At 54.7% G+C, this 15242-nt stretch overlaps 1 protein-coding gene across 1 annotated transcript in view; it reads left to right on the plus strand.

The window, feature by feature from the left end:
• The window catches only part of HRAS (HRas proto-oncogene, GTPase), a 66635-nt gene extending 54187 nt beyond the window's left edge, over window positions 1-12448 (plus strand). Inside the window, exons 3-7 of the mRNA XM_074996002.1 lie at window positions 373-525; window positions 4101-4279; window positions 5260-5419; window positions 8251-8375; window positions 12178-12448. Coding sequence (XP_074852103.1) covers window positions 415-525; window positions 4101-4279; window positions 5260-5419; window positions 8251-8370 — 570 coding nt within the window. The 5' untranslated portion in view covers window positions 373-414 and the 3' untranslated portion in view covers window positions 8371-8375; window positions 12178-12448. The remainder of the gene's footprint in view (window positions 1-372; window positions 526-4100; window positions 4280-5259; window positions 5420-8250; window positions 8376-12177) is intronic.
• The last annotated feature ends 2794 nt before the right edge of the window (window positions 12449-15242 follow it).

The following is a 15242-nucleotide window of genomic DNA, read 5'->3' on the forward strand; positions in this document are numbered from 1 at the left end:
ATCGTGTATCAGCAATCATCTGTTGTGGGACCTTGGACCAGGCACCTCGCCCCTCTGTGCTTCCCTAACAGGGTTTAGCTGTCTTGCCTGTTTAGATTCTCTGTTTGTACAGCACCTAGCACTCCAGGGCCCAAGTCCTTCTGGGGTGTAAAGGTACTACTGGACTACATGAACTAACGATCTGCAGTAACTGGCTGGGTTTTGTGGGAATGGGAGTTGTTTTACTCCCTTCCAACTGCAGCTGTCCCCACTTTGTACCAGTGCCTCTTGCTGTGCTGCATAGCCATCACTGGCTTTCTCCTGGGTGGCTCTGGTGCAGCAGCAAAGCTAGGTGACATAATGCTGACAGTGTCTGTATCTCTGTCCTTGCAGGTGGTGGTGCTGCTGGAGACCTGAGCCAGGGTCAGCTGGAAGATGACCGAGTACAAGCTGGTGGTGGTTGGAGCAGGAGGCGTTGGGAAGAGTGCTTTGACGATACAGCTCATTCAGAACCATTTTGTTGATGAGTATGACCCCACGATAGAGGTGAGTGGCATCAGAGATGGGATGGGGGTGAGTTGCTTCTATGATCTTCAGCTTTTTAAACTCTGCGGTGAATTCCAAGGGCTGCCTGTTTTTAAGTGAGTTCTCTGGTTAAACATGGAGCGATCAAATTGGAGAGGCCAAGCCAAAGAGCCAGACTACAGCTCTAGTGCTGGCTCTCGCCCAGTGGTTCTGAACCTTTTCTTTATCAGGTGTTTCTGCCTCAGTGGGGCACCTCTCCCCCATAGAAAGACAGGGAAAGAAAGGCTATTTGCAACCTTTGCCCCTCTCCAGCTCTCCCATCGAACTCACTTTAGCCATAGGAGGCGAAGTGCAGCTTTTCTCACATTTGTGTGCTTGTGCCTGCTGCACACCCTCTGTCTTCGTGAAAGCACAGCTGAGCTCCAGTGGTTGGCAGGCTCAGTACTCAACTGGCGAAGAGTACAGAAGAAGCAGAAGCCAGGCCTGGTGGGAGAACTGCCAGCTGGAAGCGTGTTTGAAAAGAATCCTCAGTGAGAGAGACTGAAAATACAGAGGGCAGAGCCTTTTTGGCTGCACATTCCCCCATCTTTCCTGGGGAAGACCAGCCTTGACAGGAGCTGGTTAAGCCACATCCCTGGACAAGTGAGCAGTGTTTGCTGGTGGATTTTCACCAGTTTGTGCCCTCAGGGCCAGTGAGTTGTGGGCTGGGACCTCAGAGAGCTGAGCCTTGTTTCTCATAGTGAGCGAAAGGCATCAGGTGGGTTTCAGGTACACTATTGATAGTGTGAATGCCTCCTGGGAGGGCAGGGTGCCAGTTGCTTTTAGAGTGGCTGGCATCTTGCCAAGCCAGTCATTCATTCTCGTTGGTCTCTTCTGTTACTTCTCCATTTTCAGCCTTCCCTTTTTGGCCAGGGTTACTGAGAAGGTCACAGTTGTGGATTCTTTTGACTTCTTGGATCCCGGTGGGTCTGGTGTCAGGTTTCGCTGCAGAGCCTGGAATGTTCAGAAGGTGTGCTTGGTGGTTGATTTCCTAGCGATGAACAAAGGGAACAGGTCCCTGTTGACTTCGTTAACTCTGTCTACAGCCTTTGATACTGTCATGGACCTTTGCTGCTTCTGTTCTTCAGCTGGAGAACAGCTTTTCTTATGACTGGGATAAAGGGGCAATAGCCCATCTGTTTACATTATGGTGTTTGAATCTTAGCAACTGAAAGAGCTAAACATTTAATTTTGGTTGTACAGTGAAGGCTGAGTTTGCAAAATGTTACAGAACGCAGCTAGAATTGCAGAACAGTCTTTAAATTGCAAAATCGAGCACAATTTTTTTCACGCCTTTAATTTCCACCTCCGTACTCCATTTCTTGCTATGAAGGCAGTTGGCTGAGTATTTTTATGCTTTGAGTTTGGACTGCTGGGAAGAAGGTGACTGAGGTGTTTCTGTAGTTTGCATGAACAGGACAATCCTCCGATCCATGCAGCTTGTCCTAGCAACATCCTCTGTGGTTAGACTGGGCAGAGAGGCAATGCGATGGCACCTAAAGGGCAGGACTTCATGGATTCCCACTGAGAATCTTCATAGGGGACTTTTTTTTTTTAAATTGCTTGTAACTTTTTCTCACCAAACAGATGCTTTCTACAGTGGAACGCCCCAGAATGATCCCCATTTAAACCTTGGATTTCAAGGGTGTAGCTGTTTTTGTTTTTTCCATGTAAAAAATGGGCATTCTATCATGGGAAGAGTGTGTGGGCCTTTTCCAGAACTGAATGTATTTTCATCCTGCTGTCCCAGCTGTACCTTTGAACATAGCTCAGGTGTGAGAAATGCCCTGTGCACAAGAGAATTTTTTGAAAAGATTGAAAGCAAGGGGGGAGGTTATCATTAAAACCCAGTTGGCAACCTCAGCCGTAGTATTTGCTACAAACTTAGGGCTTCAGTAAATCTTTAGACAAAGGGGAGACATTACTGATCTTGGGAGGCGACTTGACATGTGCCAAATTTGCGGAGTGCTCTCAGCATATTGGGGCATCTAAGAATACTGAGTGCTTCTGGAAACATTGGCAGCTGTGAGCTGGCTAATGGCTAACCGCAATGGGATGGATTTCAGAAATGTGTCACAGGAGCGAAATCTTTGCAAGTGAGATGCCCTAGACATGGGAATTCCTAGGGGAATTGCTGGGAAGCCTGGCAGCTGGGCCATTCAAGACTAGGTGGATGAAATGCTGTAAAACAGTGTTTCCCAATTTTATTTGTTCACGGAACCCTTTTAAATTCGAAAGAATTTTGCAGAACCCCATTCCCAGGTTTTACCTGCCTCAGCCTTCCTCCCCCCCATCCCACAAACCTGTGCCACCAATCCCCTGCCACCCCGGACTAATCCATCTGTGGTGCTGGTGCAGGTGTCTGCTGGAGCAGGCGGGTGAGCTGAGCCATGCCCACCAGAGGGATGTGGCCGCTCAGGTAGCGGTGCAAGTGAGGGGCTCCCTGCAGCTCCCAGCCCTGCTGCCGCTAAAATAGTGGAACTAAATTCAATTAGTTTAACGGCAGGATCCTTCCTGCCATCCTGCTGGCCGCTAACCCAATTAAATGTCACTCTGCTGTTTCAGCAGCGGCAGGGCAGGGAGCCCCAGAGGAATTTTCTTGTGGAATCCTTATTTTCACTATATGGGACCCTACTTGGGAAAGAGGGCTGTAGAACATACCCAGCAGGACGCAGCCTGCATTGGTGAGGACTGGACTGGATGGTTTTAGCAGGTCTTCTCTGCCTGCCATTGCCAGGACTGATTAGGTAGAGTCTGCCCTAGAGCATTGAGTGGAGGTGGCGGGAGGTGTCCATGCTTCACAGGACCTCAAGCCCCCTCTCACCCACACCCCGTTTGGGGGTTTCCAGGTCTGGCCACAGGAGGTGACTGAACCACGGCTGTGCCTTGCAGTTCCCTAAGAGAAGCTGCCTCGGGAAGGGAGGCACAAGGAGGACTGTACTAAATGAAGTTGTCTTGGGCTGGGTGGCAGCAGTGTCCCAGGTGCACCTTGTCTGCTGGGAGCCGGGATTGTGAAAAGGCCAGAGGTTCTGGCAGCAGAAGGGGAAGCCGGGTCTGCCCTGCCCCATCTCCATTTGTAAAAAAGGCTGAGTCAGTTTAAGGCTGGCAGCACTGGACGTCATGTGAGCAGAGATTATGCAAGTCCCCTCCACGCAGTGCAGCCCATGTGCCACAGTTTGACTGGTGGTGCCCGGTCTGTTCCAGGCGTGGGTCCTCCGCCGCCACGCACTGACCTGCCACGCTTCCTGCTCCTGAGCCCCCAGCCCGACCTGACCCAACCCTCTGCGCTGTCTGTGCACCACATGCTGACCTGCCGCAGTCCCTGTTCCTGTGCTGCCCCCCAACCTGACCCTCTGCCCTGCCCCCCAAGCTGCAGCTGTGCTATGTGAGGTGTGTACAAACATTCAGTGTGGGCGAATCGGGTGAGCCAAGACTCCCCTTGCCCTGTTAGCTACAGCGTGTGAGGCTTGGCGCTCCAGCTCACGTGGCAGAAGACCCCTGAGTTAGCTCCCTGCTCATTCTCACCGAGTGACTGTTCCTTTCTGCTGGCCCTGCAGGACTCCTACAGGAAGCAGGTAGTCATTGATGGAGAGACCTGCCTGTTGGACATCTTGGACACGGCCGGCCAAGAGGAGTACAGCGCCATGCGCGACCAGTACATGCGGACGGGGGAGGGCTTCCTATGCGTCTTCGCCATTAACAATACCAAGTCCTTCGAAGATATTCACCAGTACAGGTCAGTGTCCTCTGCGGGACTCTTCCCTTATGGGCAGGACTCGGGGGGTCTCCTCTCTTCTTGAAGGGCAGGCCTGGCTGCTGTGCAGTGCTGCGCCTCCTGCCAGGACCTCACTTGTATTGTGTGGCAGTACTGGCAGCCAGGAAAGAGAATTGCCACAAGAGGTAATTCCCTAGGGAAGGGAAGGAGCAGGCGGCTAATGTCAGCAGCTCTGATGAAATCCATCCAAGGAAGATTGCTGGTGGCCTTGGGGGAGTTGGTAATGTAACATTTAAATGTTTACAAGGACTGAAGAGAGCTGATCCCTTCCTGCCCCTCTCCCCTCTGTCTTAATTAATGGCATTGCACAATTTGTGAAATCGATCTCCGCAGCTCCTGCTGTGCAAGACGGCAAGGAGAGGGGAGAACAGGCTCTGTTCCGAGGGGCAGGCAGGTCTCAGCCAGTGGGCTCCGTGCTCACGACTTTGCCGTTCCATAGGAGCAAGTGAGACTTGCTCCTGCCCCGGGATATGGGCTGTTGCTGTGCCCCGAACAGCTGCCTCGTGCTCTGGGATTACGGTACAGTGCCTGACTGTAGTTTTGTTGCTGATGGGGGACATCGTTCCCAGATAACCTCCAAGACCTTGTGGCCCAGCCATGCCGAGCCTGAAGCCAAAGGCGCTGCCTTGTCCCCAGCCTTTGAGTAACAAGCACGCCCCAGGTAATCATTTTAGAAACGTACACGTTTGTCTGCATAAAACAAATGGGCCAGAGCAGATGTTCACATGACACCTGACTGTCTTTCGACGCAGTTTCTGTTGGTTTTTGCTGGGGCTGGGATTAGCGCTGCAGGATTTTGTGCCTGTCTGTTACAGGCGGCGCGTGTCACGAGGGTCTCTGTGAACTGAGCTGCCGTTGTCATGTGATGATGAAATGGCTCCTCTCCCACCCTGTCCCCTTGGCTTCTCGTCCCCTCACTTTCAGCATCTTTGTCTCTGCAGAGAGCAGATCAAGAGAGTGAAGGACTCAGATGATGTCCCGATGGTGCTGGTGGGAAACAAGTGTGACCTCCCAGCCCGGACCGTGGAGACCCGGCAAGCACAGGACCTGGCCAGGAATTATGGGATCCCCTACATAGAGACGTCGGCCAAAACCAGACAGGTAGGAGGAGAGAGGATTCTAGAATGGGAACAAAGAGCAGTCTCCCAAGGCCCCCTTTTTACACCCTACCAGCCCCTTTCCCCACGTGACCCAGCTAAACATTCTCGCCCACGTAGCTGCTACTCCCTTTCTCTGGTGACAGTCATGCTGGCTTGCGGAGGTTGGTGCTGGGGGATTTCTGCACAAACTTTTTTGCCCCTGAATCCAGGCGAGGAGGTCTCTGGCAATTGCTAGAGATGGGCGTGTGGAGATAGTATATCCCGAAAGCCCAGGGCCCTGGGATTGGGGCGCTGGTAGGAAACAAGTTGACCTTTCAGCCTGGAGGAGATTGGGCACCTGGCCCAAATGGCTAAACTTGCAAGGCTACGCCAGCCTGTCTGGTTCCCTCCTCTTCTCGACGCTTCGTTCCATTGCTGGAGTGGGAATAAATGGCTCAGACAGGAGAAACCTCCTCTCCTGCCCCTCCCACTGCTGCTGTCTGCCCCGTGTGAGGAACTAACACTGAGCCTGCCCTTCCCTTCATGCAATAATGTTGGGAGCCCAGTGACTGACAGCAGCAGAGCTGATGCACGGCCCTGTTGACAGAGCAACACTGACTTGCTGTCAGGCAAGCAGCACTCCAGCCACTAATGACACAGCGTGCTGAGCCTCTCCTCTGACGGCGTTGGTGTGAGAGCGAGCCTGAACTGGAGCAGGCCAGTGCAGACAGGTGCAATGCTGTCAGGAAGCTGGGTTCTGCTGCCTGGATGTCCATCCCAGAGGTTGTCTGCCACCTGGCTGCACTCTGAGTGATGCTGTTGGGGTGATAAATCCACGGCTGGCACTCTGGGGATCACTTTCCCCACCCCAGCTTTTCCCAAGGCTGCTGCTTGTGTCCTGGCACGCCAGGCCGGTTTGCATTGTGATGATACAATGCTGGGTCACAGCACGAAGGGCCACATTGCACCAGCACACCAGGATAGTGTATTGGTGCTGCACTCACAGCCTTGGCTCACGAGTGCCTGGCAGGATTAAATGGGCCCACTAGGTAATCTGGTTAATGCCAACCTTGTCTTACCCCAAGCTGCTCCAGGTCAACGTCGGTGTCCCAGGCACTGGGCCTGGGAGAACACGTGAGGTGCAGGGGTGATGGCTACCTCTCGTCCCTCTCCCCTCTCTGAAAAGATGGGTCCTTTGTCTTCTCTGCTCTCCCCCTAACTTCCTGGTGCCACTGCCTGGAGATGGCAGAACGGGTGCGTGGATTATAGTAGTGGCTGTGTGCCGGGAGTGGGGGAAGTGCCGATGGTTTGAGGAGTGATTTGCCACCTTCAGGCTGTGCCAGCAGAGAACTCCTTTCTCTCGCCAGTGAGCCCATTGAGTGCCCTGCACTGGGGCGTGGGCACTGCTGGGTATGGGATGTCACGCATGGGCTGGAGAGGTGTGGCCATGGGACCTGGCCCGGTCTGCCTCGCCAGAGGGGCGCTAATAGGAGCTCTGGTTGGTGGTCTCAGGAGAGAGGCCTGGGGTTGACCAGGCCTTCGTGCTGCTGTCTGGGGTTCCTGGAGGTCAGGGTTGTGGCACACTTGCAGCGGGGTCCGGGAATGCTGCTTGCCCTTTGGACAGAGGGTGGACTTGGTCTCCCCACCCCACCCACCAAAAAAATAAAACTCCTGGGCCACCCACAGCCCCATGGGGTAGGGTGGGGAGAGGAGGCTCAGGGCTCCCCAAGGCTTTGGGATAAGGGTTGCCAGTGTTCCCCACCAGGCAGCCTGGATGCCATTGCTGCAAATGGCAACAGCATCCAGTCAGGAAAGTTGGGAACTCTGTAATTGGGATGGGGCTAAAACTGAGGGGGGCTCCAGGCTGGGGCAGGGGTTGGGAGTGAGGCTTGGGATGAGTGGCTCAGGGTGCAGCAGGGGGCTCAGAGAAGGCATTTGGGGAGGGCATACAGGGTCTGAGGTGGAATCAGGGTGCTTAAGTGGACTTGGGTAGGTTGGGGTGCATTAGGGCCGAGCAGGAGGCTCAGGGATGGGGCAGGGACCTGGGGGTGCAGGAGGGGCTGTGGGCCCTTATCTCCAGCAGCTCCCAGATGTGGAAGCGGCTGGCATGTCCCTGTGGCCCCAGGCAGGAGGAACAGGATGCGTTTTTGCATGACCTGCCGACCCCACCCCGCAGCTCCTGTTGCTCATCGTTCCAGGCCAATGGGAGCTGTGGGGGCAGCACCTGCAGCCAAGGGTGGCGTGTCGAGTTCAAAATCACTCGAAGACAATGCTCACAGCTCCAGCTCCGTAGGGTGGGTGAGGTGTGTTTGTGGGCTCAAGGTTCAGGGCTTCCAGCCCACGGCATGGAGACATGCAGGGGGCCAGAGATTCCCCACCTCTATCTCGCAACGGCAACCTCGCTACGTGGCTGTCTGAGCCTGCAATGCTTTGCTAACCTCCTCATCCTGCAGTTCCTGCCAACACACAGCCAATACACAGGAGTGTAGCTTCTGGGGGAAGTGCCCTGCTAGGGAGAGTCGCAGATGGGAAACGGGCAGCCTGCTCAGCGTTGTTCCAATATAATTCCTAGTGGGACGAGCTGACATTGTGTTTGGTGTCCCTGGAGATGGAGCCTCCGTTTCCCTTGGTAGCCTGGTGGTGATGTGCCACCTTTTGCCAGCAGGGATCATCTCCTGGGAGTCCTCCAGGATTTCTTGGCTCAGTTTCATCCCTTTAACTCAAAGTCAAAACACGTGTGAAGTACACTATCTGCAGGAGGCTTCCAGCGGTCACCTGGGTCCATCTGTCCTCACCACCACCCAGTTTCAGAGCAGCTGTGGTACTCTGCAGAACATTGTACCTCTCTTCCAGGGTGTCGAAGATGCCTTCTATACCTTAGTGCGGGAGATCCGGCAGCACAAACTACGCAAGCTGAACCCACCGGATGAAAGTGGCCCTGGCTGCATGAACTGTAAATGTGTGATCTCATGACTAAGGTGAGCCCAGTGGGAGGAGGAGGAATGTACCAGAGATGAGTGTGGGCTGCAGCCAGATGGGAGCTGGAGGCAGGGTGCCATTGATGATCAGAGAACACTAGAACTGGAAGGAACCTTGGGAGGTCACCAAGTTTAGTGCCCTGCGCTAAGAAGCCCAGCAGGACCAAGCACCATCAAGACCATCCTTGACAGGTGTTTGTCTAAACCTGCCGTGTCCAATACGCTGCCTGTTCGCCCACGTGGCAAACTGGGCAGCACGATGTGGTGGAGAGGATCCTGGGAGCCGCACACGTGGAGTGCCCTCTGTGCACACGCCCCACAACGTGGTGGGACAAGTGTGGCAGCGGTGGCGGAAATGGTTCCTCCTGCAGCTGACTGGGGCTGCAGGACAGTTTGCACAGGGCGCCTTGTTGTTGGGCGGCTCTTGGGGTTCAGGTGGCAGAGCGCGCGTGGCTCAGGGGTTGGGGCTTGGGGGGCAGAGCGCACGTGGCTCAGGGGTTGGGGGTCCAGGGGCAGAGCACGAGTTTCTTGGGGCTCTGGGCCGTGTGGCTCTGGTGTGTCACCAGCAGTTTGTGAGGGAGTCAGGGTAGGGTGCCTGGCTCAGCAGGGTGCGGGGAGGTATGTGGCAATCCAGTCAACTGCTTTTGGATACCACTGGTCTGCACTGCTCTTAAAAATCTACAATCAAGGAGATTCCACACCTCCTGAGGCAATTTATTCCAGTGTTTAGCCACCCTGACAGGAAGTTTTTCCTCATGTCCAACCTAAACCTCCCTTATGTCTCTCTAAGCCCATTGTGTCTTGTCCTTTTACCAGAAATCAAAGAACAGTATTTCTCCCTCCAATGTGTCCACATCTTTCCTAAAATGCGGCACCAGCACTGGACAGGCTATTCTGACTGAAGCCTAATTAGCACAGAGTAGAGCAGAAGAATTACTTTGTGTCATGTTTACAACCCTCCCGCTAATGCATCCCAGAAGGATGTTTGCTGCTTTTGCAACGGTGTCACACTGTTGACTCCTGTTTAACTTGTGGTCTGCTATGACCCCTGGATCTTTCTCCAGTCCTCCTCCTTAGACAGTAATTTCCCATTTTGTATGTGTGAATCCAGGCTGCGAAAGAAAAGAGCAGATCATTTCACTGAAACCTCCAGCAGTCAGGATAAGCGGGGCTGGGACCTGAATTTCTGATTCTGTTGGCAGTGCTGTGGTGGCCGTGTTGGCCCCAGTGTGGGAGGAGAACAAGGTGGTGGGTTCATTCTCTCATTGGGCAGGTTCTGTCTTGTTGGGTCAGGGTCTGTTGGTGGCAGAGACCAGGGCTCAAGAGTGTCTCTGCCACTGACAGAAGCTGGTCCAATAAAAGGAACGACCTCACCTGCCTTGTCTTGATTCCAGTGCACAAGCCCAAGAGGCATTGTCCTAAAGTCCCAGCTGGTGTGCGTTACCGTGCCAGTCCCAGCTCCTCAGGTTTCCCATTGGCTGCTTTTGAGGCATGTTATGCTCGGGGCACGTCTCTGCTGGAGCTGGACGTGTGGTTTCCAGCCAGAGATGACCTGTGCCCTAGCAGGGACTGAGTGTGCTAGAAATAGAAGTGTAGTCACAGCAGTGCATGTAGCTGTGCCAGGTAGGAAACCCCACATATGTGCTCCGGGCAGCCAGTTCCTTCAGACACTGGTGGTTTTTAGCATGTTGGCTCCATCCCAGCCACTCCTCGCACTGGATTTCCCTCCCTGGCTCCAGTGGAGATGTGTTGCCCGCCATGTACAGGCTGCCCCAAAAGGGCTGTTTGCCTTTATAAATCAGTCGTCCAGCCACAGTTGTGTGTCTGGCTTTCTGTTCTGAACCACTGGATGCAGCACACGGGTTGCAGACCTGTGGGATCCAGCCCAGAGGGCAATGAGTGACAGCAGCTGTCAGCTCTCTGGTGCCCAGCAGGGAGCATTTGGGGTGGCTTTAATTCTCCCTCTGGCCAGCTTTCCACATCACCCAAACCCCCCGCCCCGGGGACTGGGCTCTCCCTTGCAGTAGTATTGGCAAGCAGCTAGCAGTGAATGGGTCCAGGAAGCTGAACTAGCCTGTTGACCCTAAGGGCTGTGGTTGAAGCACGCTAGCCAGGGAAGCTGCTGTGTCTGATGCGCCTCTTCCCTGGATCATAGAGGTCTCTGGGCACCCAGACCACCTCATTTAATAGATCATAAATTCCAAGGGGAAAAGCTGGACTTATCCAGCTCCTGGAGCTGCTAAAGGAGGCTGGTGGAAGGTGTGGCAGCTATCTTCCTCCACTGCATCCCCAGGCATGGCTGCTGGCAAGTTGGGGAACTCAGCAGAGCCCTTCCCCAGCTCCTCCCTCCCTGACCACATCCCCCTCTCAAGGCAAACACAGGGGAGCGTCCCACCCATAGCTCTCTGAGAGGAGACCCGGGACAGGATCTCCCAGTGGGAATGAGGCTCATGCCGGGCCTAGTGCAGCTCTTGTTGTTACGGGAGGTTTCCAGATGTTCAGATAATCCAGATGTTGGGAAGCATTTCCTCCGGATAGGGATACGCGTGGTGGGGCTCCTTTCCTGCTCTGGCGATGATGGCTTTCAGCTGAAAGCACACAGAGAGCTCCAAACAGCTCCTTAACCTCCCCTTCCCCTCTGCCTCACCCGGTAGAACGGTGCTGCCAAAGCAGGAGTGGGGCTGGCAGCCGTCCGTCACATGTGCCTTGAGAGCATTTTGGTCTGACTAGTCTGTGAGCCACGTACATCCCAGTAGCAATGAAGAGACTTTACCACTGTGGGGGAAAAAAACTGGCATCCAATTACCAGGCCCCCACCCCCGATGCTGCAGTTCCTCTCTGGCTCTTCCCAGGCACAGAAGAAAGTGGAGCCTCTTTTCCCTTGTTTGTTTGCAGTGCAAACATAATGCAGTTTTTAACTGGGAGAGCGTCTTTCTGAGGGGTTCTTCCAAAATTAGAAGCTCCAGGGAACTGCATACTTCAGGACAGCAGGGGGTAAAATCAGAGCTGTCTGACCAATGAGCAGTGCAGTGCCGCTGGCACATGGGTCAGGGCAGCAGGCCCATTTTTATGAGGAATAAAGCGAGATACAGAGAGAGGAGGCAACTTCCCTGTGGTGCCAGTGACTGAGGTAGGAATTGGGCCCTGGGCTCCCAGCTCCCCTTTGATGCAGTATCTGGCAAAGGCCAAGAGCAGAGGAGAGTAAAACCAGAGGTGCAGGGAAAAGAGGCACAGATGTTTTGGGGGCAGCTGGGAGGTGAGAGGCCGGTCTCTGCTCTCACCTTACTGCAGGACCTGATTTGTTAGAGGTGCTGAGCACCCACGAGGCCCCTCAAGCCCAGCGGGAGCTGCCTGTGTTCAGCTTGTCTTGGGTGCCCAGCTGTGCCAGTTCGAGGCAGTGATATAAAACATTTGCCTGGCCTGGGCTGTTCCCCTGGGGGAGAGGGTGCTGCTATTTGCCCACCAGGGCGCAGGGATCTGAGAGTGGGATGTGCCCTGCCAGGATGCAGCAGCATCGAAATGCCCCGTATCCGTAAAGGTTGGAGTCTTGAAAGGAGCCTGGCGAGTTAGCAACCCCCATCCGAGCACAAAGCCCTGTCTCAGGCTCTGGAGCGAACGTCAGTCCAGCATGTGCTTTGCCAACGAGGTGGTTTGGGGGTTAAACTCTGGAACTGGAATGTGTTTTCCCAATCCTGTGTGACACCTCACGTCCTCTCCACCAGCTGCCATGGGCCCGGAGGGGCTAATGGGGTAGATAGGAACAGCTGCTGATTCGAGCTCCTCTCCCCCTTTTTCATTGCAGCTGACCAGACAGTGACTTGGAGGGGATTCCACTGTGCAGTGCACGCGGATGGGTGAAATGGAAGAGCAGTAAATGGCTCCGGGAGGCGTCCGGGGAGAAGGGAGATGATGAGGAGGAAGGTATCTTGAGCCCCACATGGACTCTTTCAAACTCCAGCAAGGCCTGTCAAGTGACTTCCTCCCCGACCCCCAGTCTCCTTTTGCTGCCTCCTCTCCCAGCAACTGTACAAAGCCACAGAGTGAATCACAGTAAATTATTATTTGATGGTCTCGCCAAATGGTTTGGGTGGTTCTGTGTCAGAGATGGCTCCTGCTGCAGCTGGCTTTTGTGGGTTGGGGGTGACCTGCTCTCTTAGTAGGTTGAGGTCCCATTGGCAGAGAGCAAAGACAGCCAGGTTGGGATATGTGGCAGCCAGAAGATTGGAAGGTGGAACCCGTCTACTCATGAATGTGCTGGGAATCAGTGCACCTTGTTTCTAGAAACGGCCGTGTGGCATGGAGGCCAGCAGGAGTATCCCTTGGTCTGCAGAGAGAACCCCTCTTCAAAGCACCCCACCAGAGAGATCCTAGCCAGGGTTTGTGCAGCTGGTAGTGGAAGGAGCATTAGGATGGTCGTTCTATGCCCAAATGGACATGGGTGATTTTCTGGAAGGGCAGTTGAGGTGAGGATGGGATTTAAAGAGAATATGGAGGCGTTCTGTTTATAGGAGGTCCTACATGAACTGAAAATCACAAGTGCCCATGGCTTGGTTTTCCACTGATGCTGTTTTGAGGTACTGTTGCTCCAGAGATGGGGAGAGGTCTGTGTCACCACCACTGCTGCTCTAGGGCTTCTCTCTTGCCCCTTCCTAGGATGTAGGAAAAGTCCAGTGAGTGTCTCTGCAGGGAGCTGAGTTTTGGTCTGGGCTTACTGCATGTCTGGGCCTGTCCTCAGGGGTGTGATGTGTCTGTGGGGCTGGGAAGACTTGTGTCTGAATTGCTGCCTGGCCCCTGCCGTGTAGGGAGAGGGGTCACTCTTGCTGTGAATTCTTAGCCTGGTGCCTTACTGAGCCACCAGCGCCAGGATTAGCAGCATGTTGCTTTCTGCTGCTGCGATTTGATCTCCCCTCAGGGGCCACTCTGAAGCAGTGGGAGCTGCTTCCATTCGCCCTAGTGCCACATGGGGGGTGTGGAGGAGAACAGCTGTGGAGAGTAACTGTATCCAGGGCTCATCGATTGGCCACTTCCAACTGCTCTCACTTGGGCTGGGGCTGGTTTTGTCCCTGTGACTGTTTTGGAAATATTGGTATGTTCTGGAGGCAGGATGGGGCCCTTGTGCCGCAGGTGTCTGTGTCCGTGTCTGGTTCCTGCTAGCCTCTTCCTTCGCAGCGAGGTGTAATTCCGCTGTGCATGTGCAACTAGGGTCTTGTGACAGCGATGGGCAGTCAGTAACTCTGATTAGCCCTAGTAGGACTATTTACCAGGGAACCAAGAGCAAAAGGGATCTACTTCTGGTTCAGGCTGCTTGTGAGAGCCAAACCAGGTGCTCAGCAACCATGGACAAGGTCATAGGTACATCGGCCACCGGCGCTTAACATGGCTTCAGTTATGCGGGCGAGTCGGCTGTAGCTGCTCCTTCCAGCGCTGGACACACCCAAGTGCTGTATCAAAAAGGGTTCAAAAGTTTTCTCTTTCTAAAGGTGCTTTTATTTAGCTGTCCTCTCCCCTGCCTGTGTCCCACCCTTCTGGTGCAGCTGCTGGAGTCACGTCTCCTCTGGAGTAGAGCTGGGTGCATGCTTTGGGAGCCAGTCATGAATCACCAAACCCGTCCTCTCAGCCGGGGAGTCAGCTGGTGCTGCTGATGCGCTGGGGAAGGGGGTGAGAAGATGATTTCTTCACGTCCACAGTGCATGCAGGCCCCAGTTGGGATTGTGGGCAGTTGAAGGGGAGTGCTCTCTCATGGCCTGCCCCCGGAGACAGCTTCCGCCAGCTGAGCAGCAGGAAGAGCCATCGCGCACTGAACGGTGCAGCGCTCTGTCCCTCCCCTTGCGTGATGAGTGAAAGTTCACCGGGCTGATGGCTTCCCTGGAAAGGAGAGTGGGTGGTGCTGTGTCTGAGCCTGGCTCGATGGCCGTGCAGAGGTTCCAGCTCCGGCTGGAGCCTGGGCCATCAGACTCTCCCCTCCCTTCTTGCTGGGCTAAAGAACCCAGGCCCAGGGCTCGGAGAGGCCATGCCTCCAGCTTTTCTTCGCCGTGTAGCTGCCCCCTGCAATAGCAGCCCTGGGTATCTGCGGTACCACTTGCTGATGATGGCGGCAGCTGGCTCCTCGGTGCGCTTAGCACTCACAGACCTGTCTGCAGCTGCCACGCTCAAATCCTGCCTCTGAGGTATGCTCTGGAGGTCAGGGTTGCAAAGCCCTGAAGTTTGCAAGTGAAAGCTGAGTTCGGCCATTACACTGCAGCAGCTTGAGAGTGGCACTGGCGACCTGCTGGCATGAACCTGAGCCCAAAGGGGCCCCTCTGCGTGATTGTGTCTGAAAGCGCTTGGGACATGTGCTTGCAGCACACGGAGGTGTGCCCCAGCAAGCCTTCCTCTGGCAACGCCGTGCTGCAGGGTCCAGCCCAAGTCCCTGCCTAGGTCCCAGGCAGTAGTGTGCATGCTGCTGTTCTAGCTTTGCCAGACTGATTCAAGCTGGCACCAGCTACCTGCTTGTGTGCACGTGGTCAGATGGGCGATGAGGAAAAGAACAGGCAGATGCCATGTGGGAATACGCAGGCAGCCCCTGAAGACTTGGCATGACGCTGGCCTCTCTTGAATCCAGTTCCCACATCAGCCTGCCCCAAAGTGCTCAAAGCCTTTCCTGACGGTCGCTCTCCATTCAGGTCTGCCTGCAGCTCTGGCTGTGAAGTACTCAGTGGTGAGGTTGAACGAGGGGAGGTTTTGCTTATGGGTCTCTCTGGCACATTGTCATTGTCCTGCTGTGCTTTGAGTTTCAACCCCCCCAGGGAGACTTTCTGCAGGACTCTGTCAGACTGGGCAAGGCCAGTGTAACCCATCTCTCCAAACAGGGCTTTGCTGGGCCTGGCC

Source organism: Carettochelys insculpta, chromosome 6 (assembly GCF_033958435.1).
Source record: "Carettochelys insculpta isolate YL-2023 chromosome 6, ASM3395843v1, whole genome shotgun sequence".
In the NCBI taxonomy this organism is placed as follows: Eukaryota; Metazoa; Chordata; order Testudines; family Carettochelyidae; genus Carettochelys; species Carettochelys insculpta.